General features: G+C 43.7%; 1 protein-coding gene across 1 annotated transcript in view; it reads left to right on the top strand.

Annotated features, from left to right (window-relative positions):
• The window catches only part of CNTLN (centlein), a 761,842-nt gene that overhangs the window by 162,263 nt on the left and 580,221 nt on the right, over window positions 1-19,358 (top strand). The window contains exon 6 of the mRNA XM_063954396.1: window positions 3,076-3,209. Within this exon, the coding sequence (XP_063810466.1) occupies window positions 3,076-3,209 (134 nt within the window). The remainder of the gene's footprint in view (window positions 1-3,075; window positions 3,210-19,358) is intronic.

The raw sequence follows: 19,358 nt of genomic DNA, 5'->3' as shown, positions 1-19,358 counted from the left end.
ACGGAATCTCCGGTGAGAACGTCATAAGGTGATTTCTCAGGCCAGCGCAGTCTGGCGTTCAGTATTCACACCTTTCCCCTTGTCAATCAACCAGGGATCAGCGGTCTCGATATTCTCTATCTATTCAGCAGCCACACGAGGTGTGGTTAATCTGACTATCGGTTCCTTTTTTTTTTTTATTACTCACCAGGTAACAATACGGTGGGACGCCACACGTATATGTTTCAGAGAACAAGTATTCATATTCATTTTTTCTCTGCATGAACATCATTTAACAGAACATTACTCATTATTATTATTTTTTATATATATGGACTTGACAAACTGAGATATCTGTCCGAATTTATTTATTACTATACATTGTTGAGGACTATACACTGTTCTCATAGTCATTGTTTCAAGTTAAACTGCGCAACAGTGTTTCTTAATGATCACATTTTCTAACTGAGACAGGTCCGTGATATCATATATGCTATACTATTGTGTTCAATAGTGGACACATTTTTATGTTTATGTTTTATATGTTCTCTCTTTTGGCTTTTTCAAAGCATCTTTCTAATTTAATACTGTGCACAGTATATTTTAAATACAATTCCATTGTGTTATATTAAAACATTTATGTGCATTATTGACTGGGTTGGATTGATTTGACACTCGGTGACTTATATTTGCATGTGTAATTAATTGACTAATTGTGCTATATTGTATGCTCTGTTGATCCCAGGCGCTGCTGTATCTTTTTCTTATTTCTTATATACAATTACAAACATACAGAAGTTTGTTTGCAGCAGCGAACGGGAACTAAAGAGATACGATTAAATTGGATGTACATGTGCACACTTGCATGTGTATATATATATATATATAAATATATTTAATTTTCCCGTAAAAATTAGCGCCTAGGTTCTTTGTTTTCGTTGCTGCGTTTCAAGCTAGTTAGCTTGATGTGCTTTGTATGTGTGAGCTGGTATGAATCTTGCCACTATCTGTGTAAAATCCTTCTCTCGAAGATGTCCGTCTCCTCGGGCACAGTTTCTAAACTGAGTCTGGTAGGAGGGGCATAGAGGGAGGAGCCAGCCCACACTCTCAAACTCTTAAAGTGCCAATGGCTCCTGGTGGACCTGTCTAAACCCCTGGTACTAATGTGTACCCCAGCATCCTCTAAGGCATGGCTGGCCAAACCAGTCCTCGAGATCTACCAACAGTTCTCATTTTCCAGACCACCTAGCTAGTACACAGGTGTAGTCATTACTAATTAAGATGTGCTGCATTCATTCCTAACTGACAATTCTACAGATCTCCAGGAGGCCTGGAAAACATGTACTGTTGGTAGATCTCGAGGACCGGTTTGGCCAGCCCTGCTCTAAGGACTACGAGAAAAGGATTTACCGGTTTTTCCATCTTTATCCATCTCTTGTAAAGAGGACAAACAAATTGTGAAAAAAACTAATTTGTTTCCAAATGACTGATGCAGAGTAGAACATATTCCCATTTGCAAAGCATGTCTTGTGTGAATTTGCATTAAAAGTTCTCGAGAAATGGACATGCAGATGTAGCCATGTTCAGGTAAAGCGATTGTGAAAAGTGTGTCCGTGAATGGGTTTGATGATATGTGCCAATAGGAAATGAATAGTACGATAGCACCCGCGGCTATACGCACTTTGCCAAAATTAGACTCATGCCGCGGTGCATGCGCACGCATGCATCACAGCAAGGATGAATGTGGATACATCTGTATGCACTACTTAAATCTGAAGATGCGTAACTTTGCTGTAAGAAAGTGTACTTACTAGATCACTGGCAATGTGTTGACACATTTACAGGCTGCACAGAGTTGGACACAAGCAATACCTTACCTGTTTGGAGGCATATCTTTTGCACCTACTGTAATATAGGGTCATCGCAAGTGCTCGCTGATCCCTAATCACAAACTACATGCACATGTATAGGCAGTGCTATTGCAAGATGCTCACAAATACAGTATATACAGGGATACTCTTTGATTCAAGGTATGCCCGATTCCCTTGCAACTCAGCATCAGGCCGTGCATTTTCATGAATACTTTGTAAACTGGCAGATTTGTAATAATGCACTCAGGGTCCATCCTGCAGTAATGAACATACCAGAAACACACCAGTCCTGTAGCTATCCTGAATATACTAGTATTTCATGTGTTTTATCTTCAAAAAGAAAAAGCTCAACTTAATGTCAGGTTATTTCATTAGATACACAGCCTGTTGGGAAACAAAGACACACGCACACAGAAAACAGGGTGCCTAGCTGCATAACTGCATGACTAATACAGCTACAGTAGGTCTTCCTTCCGTACACCTCCGGTTCTGCTACTACAGAGGCTAGAAACATTTCAGAATTCACCTATCATTTTGTAGGATGTAATAGATAAATGGTACTGTAAGCAGAAGCTGGTTGCTATGGACAAATTCTCCTCTTGTCCTCTTTAGAAGTCATGTGTATAATAGTTACATGTGACATGATTATGAGAGTAGCGATGCAACTTGTGTCAAATGAGCCATTGTGAAAGTGATTCATGATGGAATGTGTAGAAGTTCGTAAAAGCAAAGGTTACCTGAAATTAGCAATTTCCTTTGTATTAATTTGAAACTAGTTTTCAAATGTACAACTACAGTAGTTTATTGGACCTGACACACATGCCAGGTCATCTCAGACTCCACTCCACTCTATGACACCCTCAACTTTTTCTGCTGCCCCACCCTATCTGTTCAGTCAGGTCTGCCACTTCACAAACCCTCCCCTCCTTTGCTCCAACCTTGCCCACCTCCCCCTGCTCCCATTCTTTACACTAAGTTGGCAGACAGTCTTCCTCTTCCAGGTCTGTCCCAACTCCCTCATAGTGGGAGCTATTGGGCACGCCCAGGCTTCCACTGCGCGTGCATTGAGGACATGGAAAAGACATTCTACAATTATTTGTATATTATTAATTTATTTTCCTTGAAATTGTCCATGGTAGCTGTCACAAATGGATTAACACCTAAGTCAACTGGGCAGATATGTACAGTATAATAGTAATAATTTTTCACACTACTTATATTGCAGGCTCTAAAAGTTAACTTGAAAGATGCTGGTAACCAGATGGAGGCCATGCACAACAGAATAAATGGCCTGTCATCACAAGTCGCTGTTAAAGAAGCTGAGCTGGCACAGAAAGAGATTGATGTGACAAGACTACGGTAAGGAGATACTACTATGGTGCAGTTATATTATGTTTTTGTGTTATATGTGGAATATTCTCTTGTTTTCAGGTCTACTTTAGGAGCAAAACCCCAAATAATTGCATCAGAAGTATATATTGTATTTGTTAATGTCATTCATTGACAACACAGCATAAACACTTATGTTAGAAGTATAGGTGGGAGTAGGGTAGCACTAATAAAGATGCATTTTAAAAGTAATTATTCAGTGGTATTTGAAAACATAGTACCCTCTACCAAATGTGCAGCATGAAATGCAGTCTTCTTACTTACAAACTTGGTCTAGTTGCATACTCCAAGCCCGAAGCTTCGGGTCTGGGGCTTGGCCTTGCTGAGCACAACAAAGTATATTTAAGCGTCTTATAATATTATAAGTAGACATACTTTTAACTTGAAGATTTTGCAGTATAACGCTGTTTTCTGAATATTGACATATATTGGACAAAGGAACAAACATGAGATTATAGTTTGAGACAACAAATAAAATGAGACAATAGCTCAAACCAGTGGCATTAATACTTAAAACAACAAAAATTTCCGTAAAGATAAATGTGTAGGTTGTAATATATATATATATATATATATATTTTGCCATGCTGAGTTAACGATCAGGCGGGAGAGACTCCCTATCAAGGTCTCTCTTATCTGCGATCTTAGGCCCTCATTCAGCATGGATCACTTTAGTAAAGCTGCTTGCAGGCAGCTTTACAAATGCAATCCATAGTAATGCAAATGCAGGAGGAGGTGTTAAACACTTCCTTACTGCATTTGCGATCCCAGCAATGCAACTGCGTTGCAGCCTGGTATCAGCATTGCGATTATCAGCTTACTCAGGCTGGCCATCGCAGGGGGCCTTGCAAGGCCAAGAAATCTGCGTCTGAGATGCAGACCTTGGCCTCACCACTCCCGGAAAACAGGGGCGACACGCCCCAGTTTCAGGAAACATCGGCTATCTCCATCCCTGCCCCACAAACGCCTCTGCCTCTCAATCTGACAGAGGCTGTTGTAAAAGTACATTACATTAATGTATTAGGAGTATTGTTTATTGCTGTAGTGAGATGAGTGTTGGCACTTGAGGGCTCTGACATTGCTTACCATCAATATAAAGCCAAAGAATTGGGGAAAACAAGATAAGAAAAAGCACAAAGCACATTTTTATTTATTTGCATTTATTTATGCAAGTTTAGTCAACAAGTTAACTTGTAGATGACTATATGATCTTATGCTTGTTTTACTTACAGTTGTCTATTAAGAGGATGTGCCTTTTGCCGCATTTTCCTGGTTGTCATTAAAACGCACTTGAAGGTTCATGAGCAGATTACAATTACGAAAAATGTACAATTCACATATGAGGCTTACAGAGATCAGTTATAAGCAGTCGTATTCCCTGCATCTTAAAATGGGCAGCATGAACTTCTCTCAGACTGCTGTAAAGTATGTAGGGAGATGTTCTAAGGAAAGATTATAGTTTCAGATATATAATCTCTTACCTTTTAATATTCTATGCAGTTTGATTTAAGCTTCCTGCTATTTTAACTGTTCCCAGCTCATTGTATTCTTATCCTGCTTTTGCTAGATACTTTCCTAATCTCCTATTTCTATTGGTTCAAAGTTTGTCCAACTTTAAAATAATTCTTTTGTATGACATGTAAGTTAAAAACAACTTTTTTCCATCTCCAAGCTAAATAGTTATTTAAAGCAATCCTACAGTATATAAAGTATGTACTACTAAACAAATTTGAAGAGACCATTTCATTGTTGTACTTCAGTAGTTTGCCTCTATTATTTTAGGAGCTATAAAGTAAGAAAAAATGCTTACAGTTTCTGTTAATGATTACAGTAGGTTATTTGTATATTTATGCTAGACTTTCACTTCTGGATATAACTACAGATGTGTCCACTTTTTTATCTAACCTTCCTGAATGTTAAACAGCCCTTCGAGGTGACTTGGCAGTGCTGAGCATCTTTTTGTACAACTTTTTCCATTAAACTGCGTCTTATTTTCAAAACGAAATAGCACACGCAAGCAGCTTTTGCTGATTAAAATGATATGTGGCATGCCTATATTCTGTGTGCAACCGCAGCTGTATCAGCATACACAATGCTATGTTACAGTGTTTTCCTAGTTTTCCATTTCATATACAGATATAAGCAGTGGTTACACACAGTATAGGCATGCCACATGTCATTTTAATCAGCAGAGTCTGCTTGTGAATCCTATTCTAATAGTGATACGTATAAGATACATTTACTGCAAAAAAGAAAAAAAGATGCCTTATGCTAACGGAGTTGCACGGGACCTGTCAACTGACTCATACCAGGCATCACCCGCTGCTTGGCCTTTTAAATCAAGATGTATGAGGACACATCTATGTATTGTTTGGAAAAAAAAGATTTAGCTTGTGTGCAAGACACGTATTTTTGTAAGTGTTATGTTCTCTGTTAAGTAGTAAGTCAAATACAGATGGAACCGCGCTCATCTGAGGCGTCTCCATCGCAGGCGTGCACTCCCGGCATGACTAGGCGATCCGTCCGCCTAGGCACAGAGATGCTCCCATTCAGAGCGTCGCCATCTGGGCGCGCAACGGAGACGCTCTCCCATTCTAGTGAATGAAGCGTGTCTCCGTCACGGGCATGCGCGGGCGACCGGAGACGCTCTCGGCCCAGGCACTGACGCCATCTGTAGGTATATGTTTTTGTTAAAGCCTCAAATCGCTGTTTAAAAATAAAAATATTAACCATTCTGCTACCTTTTGTTTGATTATCCGTCATGATTTTGTTGTGGGTTTTTGCCACACTGCTGGCCTGATGATACATACTGTAACATACCTTTGGACTGCAATGGGTCCTGTATATTAAGGATGTTCAGCATGGGATGCTTAGCGGAAGAACATCATATTTTTAGTAGTGTAATTCAAAACACTGCAGTGTATTGCAAGGGACAGCCTACAAACTATTGCCATGTTACAGGTGTGTTCAAACACTGTATTGAATACACTTTTATGGTGGGAAGTTGTTTGTAGACTTCCCTTTGTATAGTGACTACACAAAGGGAAAGTCTACAAACTACTTGCCAAGATACAAGGATATTCAATGCAGCTTTTGAGGGCACCATGTTGAATTATTTCAGCAGTCACTTTGTGGCATTATTTGATATATGGGGCACTGTGTGGTATTATGTGACACATCGGACTATTTTGTGGCTTTATTACGATATATATGGAGGCACTGTGTGGTATTATGTGATTTACCATGTCACATTATTATGTGGTTATATGGGGGGACACTATTTTTAAATGTGTTAAGAATTATTAGGCCTATTTTGTTGTTGTAACTATTAAACATATTTTACCGAATGTGTATGTCTGGTAGATCACTGTTCATTTTAATAAATAAAAGTAGATTACAACCTATTTATTTAGATATACCTACTGTAGCAGGCTGTGTGCTTGGACAGTATTTGGTCAGTATTTGGAAATACAGGTTGAGTATCCCATATCCAAATATTCCGAAATACGGAATATTCCGAAATACGGACTTTTTTGAGTTAGAGTGAGATAGTGAAACCTTTGTTTTTTGATGGCTCAATGTACACAAACTTTGTTTAATACACAAAGTTATTACAAATATTGTATTAAATGACCTTCAGGCTGTGTGTATAAGGTGTATATGAAACATAAATGAATTGTGTGAATGTACACACACTTTGTTTAATGCACAAAGTTCTAAAAAATATTGGCTAAAATGACCTTCAGGCTGTGTGTATAAGGTGTATATGTAACATAAATGCATTCTGTGCTTAGATTTAGGTCCCATCACCATGATATCTCATTATGCTATGCAATTATTCCAAAATACGGAAAAATCCCATATCCAAAATACCTCTGGTCCCAAGCATTTTGGATAAGGGATACTCAACCTGTATTCAAATGTCACAACCAACTCGCACAGTTGATCATCCAAAGTGTCATTCAAGCAGCAGAACTGATTATATCAGCACAGGCAAACTTAATGTCAATGGGGTGTTCTGTTTGGTTTATCGCTGGTGTCATAGCCTAGGACCTAAAATGCTGTTCCATGAAACTGTAGTTTGGTTTGATTGTTTCGTGTCCTGAAAGTTGCTGTTGAATCTATTCCATTAGCAGCAATTTAGGTACAAGTGTAATTGCTTCTTAAGAGCTTAAATAGGATTCAGTAATAGCAGCCACATCCTTGGATTTTGGAGATGGAGCCAAAGACAGATTAGGAAAATTTTGTGTTTTATGGTTTGTATCATTCTGGTCTCTTGATTCCTTTGTTAACCATCTCCTTTAACTCCTTCAGCTCTGAGGCTTTTCTTATTTCTGTGCTGAGCCTGTTTTGGCACTAATTGTTTATTCAGTACTTTTTTGTACTTTCAATAAAAAAAACAACCTTATGCACCTGAATTAATGGAAACTTCCCCCATTCCTGGGCTTATTTATTTATCTTCACTGTAGAGAGCTATTGTCTGGTGGTCACACTGATCACCAGATGGAACTTATAAGTGCCACACAATTGTTAACATTTTTGTTCCTCTTATTCTGTATTTGCTGCGATGGGGCACTTATCTACAGTGCTGAGGATAGCTTGCCTCAATATTTTGATGTACAGCACGTGCTAAGTACTCATCCTTAACACTGAAGTGGTTGAGAGAAGTAACTTTAGCCTGCAAATTTACAGTTATGAACTAAACCACTACAGTTCCTTACAGACTGCTGACCTGAATGTAAACACCTTTGGTAAAATGTATAAGCTAAAGGCTAATACCTGGGAAAAATCCCTGCAGCGGGGTGAAATGCTATTCAGTTAAATCGCCCTTTTCCCACCTGAAAAATCGGGAATCGAACATGTAAACTGTGGAATTAATGTTTTTTTTTTTATCAATCGCACGCAAAACCAATTTTGTGTTTTTTCCAGGGACTTTATTGTTCAGTCCGACTGCAGGGATTCGCGCGTGTGGTATTCCCCACTAAATGAATATCTCCGTCGTGGCAATTAGTCGCAGGGTAACTGAATTCCCTCACAAATGTTACTTGCATCTCAGCACATACAATGTGAGAAAGTTACAACAAGTGATTGAAACAATAAAGACACTTCATTCCCAGTAGTAAATTTTTTTGAAACAACCTATTTCAGGTTAAAAGTAGATATAACATACGTAGTATTAAGCCTTTTCAAATGCCTTTTGTACAAAGTTCCATTAAAGCTGGTATGATTTGACAGGTTTCCTCCGATTTAGATGCAGTGTCCTGCTGTTTGGCCGCTCTTTTGCTTTGTAGAATGTAATGACTGCTCTGAGAATGTTCACCCTATACGGAAAGGCCTTGACTTGAGCAAAGGTACGAATGGCCTGTAGCTCAATATATGTGGGAAAATCGTTTAGCAGCATATCTCCACAGCTTAAGATCTTTTCACAAGGTGCTATTCTAGTGAAATAAAGATGTTTTTTCTTACTATACTATAACTTCTAAGTCGGCATTACCTTTTCTCAAACAATAGAGTCTGAAGTTATGTGCAACAGTTGTCGTTTCCTACTTTGGGAACTGAATTAGATCAGTGCCAAATATCTATATACATGGCTTGAGCTCTTTTTAAACGAGGCCCTGAAAAATGCTGAAAACATAACAAACATATTGTATCCTGATATCAATACAAACTAAAAAAAAAAAAATTACATTCCTATGTTCCATTTTGGATGAATTTTTATCTTTACATGGTTAAGCCTGAACAGTTCTGGTGGTAGATCTGTGTGTGATGCGAATGTGGCCAGCAATACTGTAGGAAAACTTGTTCTGATTGTAAATGAGGATTAAGTCGTATTTAATAAGAATAGAGGATTTTTTTTTTTTAAATCCTTCCTGACATGTTAATTTCGTCCGATAATGTCATCCGATCAGGGGTAAACTACCATTAGCTTGTAGAGCAGGCCTGGCCAACCTGTGGCTCTCCAGCTGTTGTAAAACTACAAGTCCCATCATGCTTTGCCACAGTTTTGCTATTAAGGTATGCTAAAACCATTGCAGGGCATGCTGGGATGTGTAGTTTCACAACATCTGGAGAGCCACAGTTTGGCCAGGCCTGTTGTAGAGCCTGTTAGGGGCTGAATACTAAAGAATCTGAAACTCCACCCCTCCCCATCCCTCTCTGCAGCTTCTCCTCAGTTTTAAACTGAGGGGCAATTGTATTTAGCTGTGATATTTCTCCAGCTGCACCTTTAGCATCTATTAATGCCGCTGCCATAGCCAGCTATGCTGTCGAAACATGATGGCCTCTTACTGTACTACACAGAGAACAGCATAGTTTAATTAAACATTGTTCAACGCTGGTTTAATTACTGTAAGTAGCACCATTTGAGATGGTGCTATGGTTACTTACATGTCCAGTTGCCTTCAGACATCCCCAGGCATGCATGGTTTTCTTTCATGGAGATGAGGCAGTTTTTTGATATCTATCTCAGGCATTCTCATCACAACTGTCCTGGAGCCATTACATTTCACATTAGCACTATGCATTACAGAGCTTTTTGGAGGGGTAAGTTACTCTCTCTTTTTAACACTTCATCTTTAAGGCATTCTTGATCTCTTCAGTAAGCCGGAGTGAACCGTAGAAGAGTGATGACCTGCCCAAGTAGGAACATAAAGAAAAGAGTCCCTGATGCTGTAGATCACTGATCAGAGAGATTCTGGGGTATATGCAATTCCGGACGAATTGCGCCTTTTTTTCGTCCGTTTTAAGATTCGACTGTACTCGACAGCCGGAACCCTCTACCTGGGACCATGAATTTGACATATGCAATACAAAACGCATTCGACACTCCCCTTGTCGAATAACGGACCAATCGTCGAGTATTGGGCGTCCTGGATTCGACTTCCCGCCGTTTTCAGCCCTTTATATGGGCTTGTTTGCTGCGTGCTCAGCAGCCATTTTGTGAACCTGCAGAGAGGTGTGTGGAGGTGCAGAGCTAGCAAATTGGTTGTTGTTTGCTGTGGTATCGTTTGGACACCCAGCAGGCTTTAATCCAGGACGGACAGGAGGATACCTGTTACCCCGGAGGAGAGTCGTTTTTGGAGCGATTTCTACATTTGTAGGTAAGTACCACATGTGGTCTGGCGTTGCATGTATGTGTTTGTATAGTGGGGGGGGGGGGGGCATGAGGTGTACATGTGGCATTGCTTTGGGGTGTTTGGGGTATGTATATTTGTGCAGGTATGTGTATATAGCTCCTGCTTGTATTGCTGCATGTTTTTTTTTGGAGTTTTGTGTTTGGGGTTCGTTTTTCACGTTTTTTTTTTTTTCCATAAAATGTTTTTTGGGTCATGCTTTTGCATTGGTGTACTTCCAGCATGTGCAGGGATGCTTTTTGGCTTGTTTGGGGTGATTTTAGACTGTGTCGGTATGCACCATGTGGTCGACAGGTGATGTTGTTTGTTTCCAAAACATGTTTTTTGCTCCTACTTTAGCACTGGTTGACCTCCAGCATGTGCAGGGACGATTTTTGGCTTGTTTGGGGTGATCTTAGACTGTGTCGGTATCCACCATGTGGTCAACAGGTGATGTTGTTTGTTTCCAAAACATGTTTTTTGCTCCTACTTTAGCACTGGTTGACCTCCAGCATGTGCAGGGATGCTTTTTGGCTTGTTTGGGGTGATTTTAGACTGTGTCGGTATCCACCATGTGGTCGACAGGTGATGTTGTTTGTTTCCAAAACATGTTTTCTCTAACGTCCTAGTGGATGCTGGGGACTCCGTAAGGACCATGGGGAATAGACGGGCTCCGCAGGAGACATGGGCACTTTAAGAAAGAATTTAGATTCTGGTGTGCTCTGGCTCCTCCCTCTATGTCCCTCATCCAGACCTCAGTTTGAATCTGTGCCCGGACGAGCTGGGTGCTGTTCAGTGAGCTCTCTTGAGCTTGCTGTAAGAAAGTATTTTGTTAGGTTTTTTTATTTTCAGGGAGCTCTGCTGGCAACAGACTCCCTGCATCGTGGGACAGAGGGGAGAGAAGCAGCTCTACTCTCTGAAGCTAGGTCCTGCTTCTTAGGCTACTGGACACCATTAGCTCCAGAGGGATCGTACACAGGATCTCACCCTCGTCGTCCGATCCCAGAGCCGCGCCGCCGTCCCCCTCGCAGAGCCGGAAGACAGAAGCCGGGTGAGTATGAGAAGCAAGAAGACTTCGAAATCGGCGGCAGAAGACTCCGTTCTTCACATGAGGTAACGCACTGCAGCTGTGCGCCATTGCTCCCACACACCTCACATACTCCGGTCACTGTAAGGGTGCAGGGGGGGGGGGGGGGGGGGCGCCCTGGGCAGCATATGGACCTCTGTTGGCAAAAGTACTCACATATACAGTTGGGCACTGTATATATGTATGAGCCCCCACCAAGAAAATGTATATTTAAGCGGGACAGAAGCCCGCCGTCGATGGGGCGGGGCTTCTTCCTCAGCACTCACCTGCGCCATTTTTTCTCCACAGCTCCGCTGAGAGGAAGCTCCCCAGGCTCTCCCCTGCAGATACACGGTAGAAAAGGGTAAAAAGAGAGGGGGGGCACATAATTAGGCGCAAAAATCAATATAAACAGCAGCTACTGGGTTAACATTAAGTTACTGTGTTATTCCTGGGTTTATAGCGCTGGGGTGTGTGCTGGCATACTCTCTCTCTGTCTCTCCAAAGGGCCTTGTGGGGGAATTGTCTTCAGATGAGCATTCCGAGTGTGTGGTGTGTCGGTACGTGTGTGTCGACATGTCTGAGGTAAAAGGCTCCCCTAAGGAGGTGATAGAGCAAATGTGTGTGTGAGTGGTGTCTCCGTCGACAACGCCGACACCTGTTTGGATATGTGAAATTAAGTGCTAAGGAAAATTTATTGCACAAAAGATTAGAGAACAGACAGGGAATCTACCCATGTCTGTCCCTATGTCGCAGAGACCTTCAGAGTCTCTCAATGCTCACTATCCAAAATAATAGACACTGATATCGACACAGAGTCTGACTCCAGTGTCGACTACGATAATGCAAAGTTACAGCCAAAATGGCAGGAAAGTATTCAATATATGATTATTGTAATAAAAAAATGTTTTGCATATCCCTGATGACTCATCTGTCCCTGACACAAGGGTACACATGTTTAAGGGGAAGAAAGCTGAGGTAAATTTCCCTCCTCTCATGAAGAAAAAGAGCGGGAATCTCCAGACAAGAGACTGCAGTTTCCCACAAAGAATTCTCAGGGAGTATCCTTTCCCTATTAGGGCCAGGATACGATGGGAATCTTCCCCTAGGGTGTCACGTTTGCCCAAAAGGTAGCGCTGACTTAACAGCTATCCTCAGGGATCCTGCAGATAGCATGCAGTAAAAGTACTTTGAAGTCCAGTTACACACTTTCTGGTACACTGCTCAGACCGGCGATTGTGTCGGCATGGGTTTATAGCGCTTTAGCAGCGTGGACAGATACCTTATCAGCAGAGATTGAGATCCTAGTATGTGTATATATATATATATATATATATATATATATGTATATATATATATATATATATATATATATAGATCATATCACAGGATTACAGGCGGCACTCACAGACTCACTCAGAAAATGACCGGGGACCCCAGGTCTGCTTACAACGTTTCGGAATTTATTTCCTTCGTCAGGTAACAATATATATATATATATATATATATATATATATATATATATATATATATATATAAATATATATATATATATAAATATAAAAGATGCTGTCTTAGATATATATATAAAACATGCCCAAAGAGACATTAGTCTACTGGGTTCTAGAGTCAACGCTATGTCGATTTCTGCTTGACGTGTCCTGTGGAACATGCAATGGACAGGTGATGCCGACTTAAGAGGCATATGGAAGGTTTACCTTACAAGGCTGAGGATGGTGTGGAGAAGGGATCTCGGACCTGGTCTCCACAGCTATAGCTGGTAATTCTGATATTTTGCCTTATATTCCAGCACAGCCTAGGAAAGCACAACATTATCAAATGCAGTCCATTCGATCACAAAGAAACAAGAAAGTCTGAGGTGCGTCCTTTCTTGCCAGAGGCAGGGGCAGAGGAAAGAAGCTGCACAACACAGCTAGTTCCCAGGAACAGAAGTCCTCCCCGACCTCTACAAAATCCACCGCATGTCGCTGGGGCTCCACAGGCGGAGCTAGGCCCGGTGGGGGCACGTCTTCGAAATTTCAGCCACAAGTGGGTTCACTCCCTGTTGGATCCCTGGGCAATAGATGTTGTGTCTCAGGGATACAAGCTGGACTTCGAGGAGATGCCCCCTCACCGACGGCCCTGCCGGCTTCTCCCCACGAGAGGGAAATAGTGTTAACTGCAATTCACAAATTGTATCTTCCACAGGTGGTGGTCAAGGTTCCCCTCCTTCAACAAGGAGGGAGTTATTATTCGACCATGTTGTAGTTCTGAAACCGGACGATTCGGTCAGACCCATATTGAATTTAAAATCCCTGAACATATACCTGAAGGGTTCAAGTTCAAGATGGAATCGCTGAGAGCGGTCGTCGCAAGCCTGGAAGTGTGTGATTTTATGGTGTCTCTGGACATAAAGGATGCATAGCTTCATGTCCCCATTTATCCACCTCATCAGGCGTGAGGTTTGTGGTACAGGATTGTCATTACCAATTTCAGACGTTGCCGTTTGGTCTCTCCACGGCACCGAGAATATTTACCAAGGTAATGGCGGAAATGATGGTACTCCTGCGGAAACAAGGGGTCGCAATTATCCCATAATTGGACGATCTCCTCATAAAAGCGGGATCAAGAGAGCAGTTGCTGATCAGCGTAGCACTTTCTCTGGAAGTGTAACGGCAACATGGCTGGATTCTAAATATTCCAAAGTCGCAGTTGGTTCCTACGACTCGTCTGCCTTTCCTAGGCATGATTCTAGACACAGACCAGAAAAGGGTTTATCTCCCGATAGAGAGAGCTCAGGAGCTCATGACACTGGTAAGGAATCTATTAAAACCAAAACAGGTGTCAGTGCATCACTGCACTCGAGTCCTGGGAAGGATGGTGGCATCATACGAGGCCATTCCCTTCGGCAGGTTCCATGCGAGGACCTTTCAATGGGACTTACTGGACAAGTGGTCCGGATCACATCTTCAGATGCATCGGTTAATCACCCTATCCCCCAGGGCCAGGGTGTCCCTCCTGTGGTGAATGCTCGCCTTCTCGAGGGCCGCAGATTCGGCATTCAGGACTGGGTCCTGGTGACCACGGATGCAAGCCTCCGAGGGTGGGGAGCAGTCACACAGGGAAGAAATTTCCAAGGTCTGTGGTCAAGTCAGGAGACTTGCCTTCACATCAACATCTTGGAACTAAGGGCCGTGTACAACGCCCTACGTCAAGTGGAGACCCTGCTTCGCGACCAACCGGTTCTGATTCAGTCAGACACCATCACCGCAGTGGCTCATGTAAACCGACAAGGCGGCACAAGGAGCAGGGTAGCGATGGCGGAAGCCACCAGAATTCTTCGCTGGGTGGAAAATCACGTAAGCGCACTGTCGGCAGTGTTCATCCCGGGAGTGGACAACTGGGAAGCAGACTTCCTCAGCAGACACGACCTCCATCCGGGAGAGTGGGGACTTCATCAGGAAGTCTTCGCACAGATGAGGGCATCACGCCTCAAAAAAAAAAAACGACAGAGGTATTGCGCCAGGTCAAGAGACCCTCAGGCGATAGCTGTAGACGCCCTGGTGACACCGTGGGTGTTCCGGTCGGTCTATGTATTTCCTCCTCTTCCTCTCATACCGAAGGTGTTGAGAATAATAAGAAAAAGAGGAGTGAGAACGATACTCATTGTTCCAGATTGGTCACGAAGGGCCGTGGCCTCTTCCTCTAAGACAGGACTTGTTGCAACAGGGGCCCTGTCTGTTTCATGACTTACCGCGGCTGCGTTTGACGGCATGGCGGTTGAACGCTGGATCCTAGCAGAGAAAGACATTCCGGATGAGGTCATTCCTACGCTGATAAAGGCTAGGAAGGACGTGATGGCTAAACATTATCACCGTATATGGCGAAAATATGTTGCTTGGTGTGAGGCCAGGAATGCCCCTACGGAGGAATTCCAGCTGGGCCGTTTCCTTCACTTCCTACGGTCGGGAGTGAATTTGGACCTAAAATTGGGGTCCATTAAGGTCCAGATTTCGGCCCTATACATTGTCTTTCAAAAGGAGTTGACTTCTCTACCTGAAGTTCAGATGTTTGTAAAGGGAGTGCTGCATATTCAGCCCCCTTTGGTGCCTCCAGTGGCACCTTTGGATCTTAACGTGGTGTTGAGTTTCCTGAAATCCCACTGGTTTGAACCGCTCAAAACGGTGGAGTTGAAATATCTCACGTGGAAGGTGGTCATGCTATTAGCCTTGGCTTCGGCTAGGCGTGTGTCAGAGTTGGCGGCTTTGTCACATAAAAGCCCCTATCTGGTTTTCTATGCCGATAGAGCAGAATTGTGGACCCGTCCACAATTTCTGCCGAAGGTGGTTTCATCCTTTAATATAAACCAACCTATTGTGGTGCCTGTGGCTACTACGGACTTGGAGGATTCCGAGTTGCTTGATGTAGTCAGGGCTTTGAAGGTTTATGTAGCCAGAACGGCTAGAGTCAGGAAAACAGAGTCTTTGTTTATCCTGTATGATTCCAACAAGCTTGGTGCTCCTGCTTCAAAGCAGACTATTGCTCGCTGGATCTGTAACACGATTCAGCAGGCTCATTCGGCGGCTGGATTGCCGCTGCCAAGATCAGTTAAGGCCCATTCCACTAGGAAGGTGGGCTCTTCTTGGGCTGCTGCCCGAGGGGTCTCGGCATTACAACTTTGCAGAGCGGCTACTTGGTCAGGTTCAAACACTTTTGCAAAGTTCTACAAGTTTGATACCCTGGCCGAGGAGGACCTTGTGTTTGCTTAATCGGTGCTGCAGAGTCATCCGCACTCTCCCGCCCGTTTGGGAGCTTTGGTATAATCCCCATGGTCCTTACGGAGTCCCCAGCATCCACTAGGACGTTAGAGAAAATAAGATTTTACTTACCGGTAAATCTATTTCTCGTAGTCCGTAGTGGATGCTGGGCGCCCGTCCCAAGTGCGGACTTCTTCTGCAATGCTTGTATATAGTTATTGCTTAAATAAGGGTTATGTTATGGTTGCATCAGGGTTGACCTGTTGCTCTGTTGTTGTTCATACTGTTGACTGGGTATGTTTATCTCAAGTTATACGGTGTGATTGGTGTGGCTGGTATGAATCTTGCCCTGGATTACCAAAATCCTTTCCTTGTACGGTCAGCTCTTCCGGGCATAGTTTCTCTAACTGAGGTCTGGATGAGGGACATAGAGGGAGGAGCCAGAGCACACCAGAATCTAAATTCTTTCTTAAAGTGCCCATGTCTCCTGCGGAGCCCGTCTATTCCCCATGGTCCTTACGGAGTCCCCAGCATCCACTACGGACTACGGGAAATAGATTTACCGGTAAGTAAAATCTTATTTCTCTGACGTCCTAGTGGATGCTGGGGACTCCGTAAGGACCATGGGGAATAGACGGCTCCGCAGGAGACTGGGCACATCTAAAGAAAGCTTTAGGACTATCTGGTGTGCACTGGCTCCTCCCCCTATGACCCTCCTCCAAGCCCCAGTTAGATTTCTGTGCCCGGCTGAGCTGGATGCACACTAGGGGCTCTCCTGAGCTCCTAGGAAGAAAGTATATGTTAGGTTTTTTATTTTCAGTGAGACCTGCTGGCAACAGGCTCACTGCACCGAGGGACTAAGGGGAGAAGAAGCAAACCTACCTAAGTGGTGGTAGCTTGGGCTTCTTAGGCTACTGGACACCATTAGCTCCAGAGGGATCGAACACAGGACCCGACCTCGTCGTCCGTTCCCGGAGCCGCGCCGCCGTCCCCCTTACAGAGCCAGAAGCAAGAAGGTGGTCCGGAAAATCGGCGGCTGAGGACTTCTGTCTTCTCCAAGGTAGTGCACAGCACTGCAGCTGTGCGCCATTGCTCCTCATGCACACCACACACTGTGGTCACTGATGGGTGCAGGGCGCTTGGGGGGGGCGCCCTGAGCAGCAATATTAACACCTTGGCTGGCGAACTGACACCATATATAGCCCCAGGGGCTATATAGGTGTTTATTAACCCCTGCCAGAACTTTAACAATAGCGGGAGAAAGCCCGCCGAAAAAGGGGCGGAGCCATCTCCCTCAGCACACTGGCGCCATTATCCCTCACAGCTCTGCTGGAGGGATCGCTCCCTGGCTCTCCCCTGCAGTCCTGCACTACAGAAAAGGGTTAAAAAGAGAGGGGGGGCACAAATTAGGCGCAGTATATATATATATATATATATATATATATATATATATATATATATATATTATGCAGCTATAAGGGAAAACACTCTCTATAGGTGATATCCCTGTGATATATAGCGCTCTGGTGTGTGCTGGCATACTCTCCCTCTGTCTCCCCAAAGGGCTTTGTGGGGTCCTGTCCTCTGTCAGAGCATACCCTGTGTGTGTGCTGTGTGTCGGTACTGCTGTGTCGACATGTATGATGAGGATAATGATGTGGAGGCGGAGCAAATGCCTGTGAATGGGATGTCACCCCCTGCGGGGTCGACACCGGTGTGGATGGACTTATGGAAGGAATTACGTGACAGTGTCAACTCCTTACATAAAAGGTTTGACGACATAGGACAGCCGGCTGCTCAGCTTGTGCCTGTCCAAGCGTCTCACATGTCATCAGGGGCTCTAAAACGCCCGCTACCTCAGATGGCAGACACAGATGTTGACACGGATACCGACTCCAGTGTCGACGACGATGAGACTAGTGTACCTTCCAATAGGGCCACCCGTTACATGATTGAGGCAATGAAAAATGTATTACACATTTCTGATAATACCCCAGATACCACAAAAAAGGGTATTATGTTTGGTGACAGAAAACTACCAGTAGTTTTCCTGCATCTGAGGAATTGATATGAGGTGTGTGAGGAAGCGTGGACTTCCCCCGATAAGAAATTGATAATTTCTAAGCAGCGTACCCTTTTCCGCCAGAGGATAGGTCACGTTGGGAAATAACCCCTAGGGTAGATAAAGCGGTTACACGCTTATTAAAAAAGGTGGCACTACCGTCACGGATACGGCCGCCCTGAAGGACCTGCTGATAGAAAGCAGAAAACTACCCTTAAAGCTATATACACACACACGGGCATTATATTGAGACCTGCTATTGCCTCGGCATGGATGTGCAGTGCGGCAGCTGCGTGGTCAGATTCCCTGTCGGATAATATTCATACTATAGATAGGGACAATATTTTGCTGAAAATAGAGCATATAAAAGACGCTGTCTTATACATGCGTGATGCACAGAGGGATATTTGCCGACTGGCATCACTAATAAGCGCTATGTAAAACCATTGCCGCCAAACGGGGGTTATGGACTCGGCAATGGTCGGGCGATGCCGATTCAAAACGGCACATGGAAGTTTGCCCTAGAAGGGGGTGGAACTGTTTGGGGATGGTCTTTCAGACCTCGTTTCCACAGCTACGGCTGGGAAATCAAAACTTTTGCCACAAGCTACCCCACAGCAAAAGTAAGCACTGTATTATCAGGTACAGTCCCTTCGGCCCCAGAAAAGTAGAGGGCTAGAGGCTCATCTTTTCTGCCAAGAGGAAAAGGTAGAGGGAAAAAGCTGCAGCACACAGCTAGTTCCCGGGAGCAGAAGTCCTCCCCTGCGTCCGGTAAGTCCACAGCATGACGCTGGGGCTGCTCAGGCGGACACGGGTACGGTGGGGGCCCGTCTCGGAAATTTCAGCGCACAGTGGGCTCTCTCACAGGTGGATCCCTGGGTTCTTCAAATAGTATCTCAAATGTACAGGCTGGAATTCGAGACGTCTCCCCCCCGCCGTTTCCTAAAATCTGCCTTACCGGCAACTCCCTCTGGCAGGGAGGCAGTGTTGGTGGCTATCCAAAAAACTGTATTCACAGCAAGTGATAATCAAGGTACCCCTCCTTCAACAGGAAAAATGTTACTTTTCCACAATGTTTGTGGTACCGAAACCGGACGGTTCGGTGAGACCCATCTTAAATTT

The sequence above is a fragment of the Pseudophryne corroboree genome, chromosome 1 (genome assembly GCF_028390025.1).
Source record: "Pseudophryne corroboree isolate aPseCor3 chromosome 1, aPseCor3.hap2, whole genome shotgun sequence".
In the NCBI taxonomy this organism is placed as follows: domain Eukaryota; kingdom Metazoa; phylum Chordata; class Amphibia; order Anura; family Myobatrachidae; genus Pseudophryne; species Pseudophryne corroboree.
The sequence above is the reverse complement of the archived record's forward strand: the minus strand, read 5'-3'. Positions and strand labels throughout refer to the sequence as shown.